This window comes from Centropristis striata, chromosome 3 (genome assembly GCF_030273125.1).
Source record: "Centropristis striata isolate RG_2023a ecotype Rhode Island chromosome 3, C.striata_1.0, whole genome shotgun sequence".
Lineage (NCBI taxonomy): Eukaryota > Metazoa > Chordata > Actinopteri > Perciformes > Serranidae > Centropristis > Centropristis striata.
In genome coordinates, this window is record NC_081519.1 from 31056236 (window position 1) to 31062455 (window position 6220).

Sequence of the window (6220 nt, forward strand, 5' to 3'; positions counted from 1 at the left end):
TTCCTTATTTTTATGAATGACATGAATATACAAATGCCTGGGAACAGATAAGCACTGGCATTGTTACCAATAATGACCATATTTTATAACTCTGCCTTAAACTGTCTATTTCATTTTATTTCATTTTATTTTTAATATTGTTGTTATTCAACTAATCAACTGATTTAAATTATGTATATTTTATTATTATTATTATTGTGTATTATTTTATTATCTATTTCCCCCATTTTTATTTTTTTATTTTCATTATTATTATTATTATTATTATTATTATTATTATTATTATTATTAATAATAATATTATTATAATTATTATTTAATTTATTATTTTCTTTTAATATTTATTTATTATCATTATTTTATTTATTTATTTTTTATTTTATTTATTTTTTTAACTCAAGTATTTGTTTTCCTCCGAGAGGACTGTTGGTTATGAGAGGGAGGGAAGGGGTTTTATGTCTGTTGTTGTGTTCATTGTGTATTACTTTTTGAAAAAACTTAATAAAGTTTTGGAAAAAAAATAAGCCATACATGTTATCCAGAGTATGTCAATAGATCCTGATCTCAAAGCTCCATTATATGAATACATCACGCCATATAAAGAATATACCACATAACATCACGTCAGATAAATTAGTGTAGCAACTTAGAAAAATGGGAGTTGCATGTGTGTTACAAAAATAATTTCCTAGTAAACCCCTTCAAGTAACTGCTTCAAAAAAGAGAATGATAGGCAGCTTTACTGTTTGAAGGCTTTAGTAATGGAGATGGGTAATCAACTAAAATATGTAGGAATTCACTACATAGGTAACAAATGGTCTAATCCAGTGGTTCTCAAATGGGGGTACTTGTACCCCTGGGGGTACGTGAAGGCACTCCAGGGGGTACGTGAGATTTTAAAATATACATTTAAAAAGTAGCATCCATGCAAAAATCCTTTAAAATAATGATTTAATAAATATTTTAGGAAAAATATAAGTATAAGTTCAAAAAATGAATTTTATATTCAGTAGGCTATTCAATGTCCTGATCCTAAAAACCCAGAGTGTCCCCCAGAACTGCTATCTTCTCCGTTTCCCTCTGTTGACTTTCTGGGACGACTCAGTGATTCAGTTGGTTTTGCTCTGCTTGGACAAAGCAAACACCTGGATAATATTCAAACCCCATTACAATGTTGATCACATGCATCCACAGTCTGAGGTCATGTCATAAAATCAGAGCGAGTTAAGTATTAAGAAGCAGTCCACTGACTCCACAGCTAAACCTCCTGGAGGTAGGGCTGGGCGATATATCGATATATTTTTAAATGCGATATGGAATTAGACCATACCGCATATATCAATATAGTTAAAAATGTTTTATATATTTATATATAAATGCTGCCCTTACTGGGGTTTGTCATATTTAGTTATTTTGTAACGTTTGTTATTCTTTTCTCATATAATTATATTTATTTTAGAAAAAGATTGGCCTATTTTATTCCATAGGTTTTTTTATTTAAGATATTTTTTATTTAAATGTGCACTTTAAGGAGCTTTGATTTTTTTTTTTTTTTTTTTAAAAAGGGTACTCCTGAGTATTTATGTTCACTTAAATAAACGGTTTCAATAAAACTACTTGTGACATGTCATATTTGACTTTTAACATTTGTTCTCACCTTGCCATAAAAATATCGGGATATATATCGTTTATCAGCCTAAATATATCGGTATATGACTCTTGGTCCATATCGCCCAGCCCTAGTTCTCATAAACTATTTGTATCCATTTGGTTTGCTCCTTCTAAATGCAATGAATTGTGCTTGCATTGTTTTATAACTAAACATGCATGTCATAAATTTATTAAAACGAATTAATTATACATCTATTATATATCTATATCTATACATTTATTACATATCGGGATATGACTTTTGGTACATATCGCCCAGCCCTACCTGGAGGCACTGGGATTCACTTGGCCGAGGGTGCAAACAGCTTTTATCACGGGTGAAGTTGGCAGTGTGACATGGTGGGCAGCTAGCGGGCTAACAGGAGCCTGCTAGTGGGAGCCAGTGGTACTCCAGAGGGGATCTGTTCAACAGGCACTGCCCGGCCGAGTTTACACTCACCCCGACGCGGAATCTGTGGAGCGCCAGTCGGATGCAATGGGCCATGCAGACGGGAGGGAGGAACCAGACTTTGGGCGGCGGGGTGCCCTTGTTCTGGATGTGGCTGATGATCTGCTGGGCGGTCTGCCTCTCGTTCACCTGCCGCTTGACCCACTCGTGAAGACGGCCTTTCTCCAGGGCGCCATTGAAGCACACCAGGAGCTCTATGTTGCCGTGGAAGCAGGCCTTGGAGAGGGCGGCCAGGTAGCCCAGCATGTGGTTCCACTGGCCCCCGCTGACCCAGTCGGTGTAGAAGCCTCCGTAGAGTCGGTGGAGGCAGTTGTCGGCGTCCACCAGCAGCCTCAGCGGACTCTGAGGGGGTCTCTGCCGGCCACCTCCGACCATACTCCCCCGGGCCAGCTTCTGGAGCTCCACTGGCACCACAGCGGTGGGACAATGCTTCTCAATGTACTCCTGGAAACCCTGGACACCCATGTTGAAAAGAGACGGAAACTTTAAAGCGAAATGTCGGAGCAGATGAAACTGAAGGGGGTCGTAGTGCCTCCCCCCGCACTGAGTGACAGCCGGCCGTCAGCTGTGGACGCTGCGGGAGCTGGAGTTAGTTGGAAAGAAACGAAGTAAGGCTGCTACTGGAGCATCGTCAGTTTTTGGTGAGTTGTTTTTTGGTTCATGGCTACTGGTTGCCATGTGTTGGTTCACGGAGCCATGTCTGAGCCTGTGAGTCTGTCCGGAGTGAGAGAAAGTGGGATTCATGACGGCATGACGCACAGCTACGTACAAAGACACACCAGGAAACCAAGATAGTTACTGCACTCTACGTCCGCCGTTAATTTCACGCAGCTAAAGCCAAATCCTTCGCTCAAAACACTACATATTTAATGTCATTATGATTATTCGTCCTAGATGCAACTGTGTGCTGATTCTCTGTGATCTATACTACTGCACAACACACACAAGTGCTAAATCCAAGGTAAGCTACACAAAGTTCTGGCATCAGAACCATAGACTGTATGATCAGAACTGGGGTTTCCACAAGCTGGATGTGAACAATCTTGACAAGTTTGACTCTTTAGGTTTGGTGGTTTTGTTTCCTGATCTGTGTGAGGCCACAGGTTTATCTTCAGGCATTAACAGTGAACCATCCAATCAGTTCAAAAACATGCTTTGTCAGGACGGGATGTTGCTGCTTGAGCCACTTTACAAACTACTTCACATTGCCCTTCCTTTGGTCCTAAACACTAACCTACACCTGCCATGACCAAGTCACAGCTACTCACCAGTGAAATACTCTGTGGTGGAAAAACACCAGGGGCAGACTTTACTGTTAGGCAAGGTAGGCAACTGCCTGGGGCCTCGACTAAAGTTACCATAATAGACCTATTATAATATACTTTACGACATGCGATGAATGTGTATTCATCGCATCGATATTATATATCATATTTATACAATATTCTTGTCCTTTTGCACATTCTACTAATTTACATATTCTTATACTCTTAGTATATTATCTATTGTATGTATATCTGGTCTTGTCTAGTATTTATATGCATATATAATGCTGGTACAATATATCATATATATCATATCATATATTTATAATAATAATATATGACACATTGCTATGTTGTTATTATTATTATTATTATTATTATTGTTATATACTGTACCAATATTATATACTGTCTAGTCACAATAACATTATTACCATCATATCATCAGTAAAATTTCCATCATCTTGCCACTCTATCTATCCATCTATCTATCTATCTATCTATCTATCTATCTATCTATCTATCTATCTATCTATCTATCTATCTATCTATCTATCTAGATATAATCAATATTATATCTATATAATAATTTCTCCTTGTCAATATTTTATTTTTTACCAGTCAGGATTGGTCATTAAAGATATCCACAATAACATTTTTACTAGTAGAAATTGTATTTCTAAATATATATAAGGAGAAAAAAACCCTAGAATCACCATTGCACTGAAATAGATCCAAAATGGTCAAATGGTCATTGCTCACTCACTTACTCTCACACAGACTCCTTGCTTTATATTTCAATGTAATGCTGTCCAACAACATATTACAACAACATATTAAATATTCATGGCCCTGTTGCTTTGACCCTAATCATTTCCTTCTCCTTATCATGTTTCAGTCCAGAACATTTAAATCTGGTTTGTATAATTACAACTTTATAACATTTAAAGTGATAAGAAGCTTACACCTAGACAATGTGGTCATGATGTAAAAAAAAAATGTACACATATATTTTATTAAATGATCAGTACTAAAGAGAATTTCCAAATGTCTTTGTAGATAATCAGTAAGCAGAAAAAAGCAGAAAAGCAAACATGCAAATAAAAGCGTGTCCACACAGTACTGCTAGAGGGCAGCACAGAGTCATTCATGGCTTAACTTCTCCTTTATTTATTGAAACTTTGTTTCCTCAACATATCAGCCAGTGAAATGGTGTAATAGAGATGAAGGAGCAACCTACCGTCAACTAATGAAGTTGACTCAAGCCCTGCTGTCCATACCTTAACCCACTCCCATACTCATGACATTTTTTTTCTTCCCGGCTCTTCAAACACACAATCACATACCTGTGACTTTTAGACTGAGGTGATGAAATGGGAGCCAGACATCCAGACAAGAGCCACACAGCAGAGGGCACGCACTCACATGCTTCTGCTTCAGATACATTTACAGAGCAGCTGACCTTTGCTCTATATAACTGATTGTGTACATTGTTGTATAATAATAATAGTAATAATAATAATAATGATAATAATAATTAATATTATAATAATAATCATAATCATAAGAATAATGGCTGCACGGTGGTGTAGTGGTTAGCACTCTCGCCTCACAGCAAGAGCTGTGCCAGGTCGCCTCCTGCCTGCGGCTCTTCTGTGTGGAGTTAACATGTTCTCCCTGTGTCAGTGTGGGTTCTCTTTGGGTTCTCCGGCTTCCTCCCACAGTCCAAAAACATGCACTAAGGTTTAATTGGTGACTCTAAATTGCCCGTAGGAGGGAATGAGAGTGTGATTGTCTGTCTATATGTGTCAGCCCTGTGATAGTCAGGCGTCCTGTCCAGGGTGGACCCCCCCTCTCACCCAATGTCAGCTGGGATAGGCTCCAGCCACCCAGCTCCAGCCACCCAGCCATTATTATATAATAATAATAATATTCTCCAATAGAAGTTGGTATTTAACAGCATTGGTAAGAGGTAGAACATGCACAGTGGTGTAGTGGTTAGAAGTCTTCCCTCACAGTAAAGGGTCACTGGTTCGACTCCGGCCTGCAGCTCTTCTGTTTGCATGTTTGCATGTCTTGAGTTTGTTTGTTGTCAGTGTGGGTCCTCTCTGGGTATTCTGGTTTCAAAAATCATGCATCTCATGTTCATTTTTTGACTCTAAATTGTCCGTAGAAGTGAAAGCTCAGAGTTCTAATAAGCAGATAAGGATAATGGATAGATGGATTTCCCATGCAGTATTAGCATAGACTGTATAAAATAGTAGTAGAGTATTAGATAGTAATAATTTATTAGATAGTAAAAATGTATCTTTGTAAGAATTCTTTAAATCAGTAAAAAAAATATCGAGGCACTTGAAAACCAATGATGTCTTGAAATAAATCCAAATATACTTATTTTGAGCAATTGTGGCTTGAATAGCCCGACTGTAGTAATATTAGAACTCGAAAATTCCCTCTGGGGAAATTCTGAAAGGGCCACGGGGGCTACTGCTGGTGTGTGTACACTATGATGAGATTCTTCAGAGATTTCAAACTATGCCCTTTAACCTCAAAATGTGTGTGTGTGTGTGTGTGTGTGTGTGTGTGTGTGTGTGTAATTAAAATCCCATAAAGTTACCTGTGTGTGTGTGTGTGTGTGTGTGTGTGTGTTGGATTGAAGCATGTGTATGCATGTGTGAGGAGTGTGCGCGCTTACGCGCATGTGTGTGTGTGTGTCTCTGTAACTGTAATCACATCAAAGATCAAAGGCAATCAGAGCAGAGCAATCAACAGAATTAACTGCCACCTGAATGTTCCGGAAGAGTGACAGCAGCCAGAGGTGGACAGCCTGGAATTT

At 38.2% G+C, this 6220-nt stretch overlaps 1 protein-coding gene across 2 annotated transcripts in view; it reads right to left on the bottom strand.

Moving 5' to 3' along the window:
* The window catches only part of LOC131969142 (constitutive coactivator of PPAR-gamma-like protein 1 homolog), a 32344-nt gene extending 29501 nt beyond the window's left edge, over positions 1-2843 (bottom strand). For both annotated transcript variants that reach the window (XM_059330310.1, XM_059330309.1), the window contains exon 1: positions 2111-2843. In XM_059330310.1, coding sequence (XP_059186293.1) covers positions 2111-2584 — 474 coding nt within the window. In that variant the 5' untranslated portion in view covers positions 2585-2843. The remainder of the gene's footprint in view (positions 1-2110) is intronic.
* Between the last annotated feature and the right edge of the window lie 3377 nt (positions 2844-6220).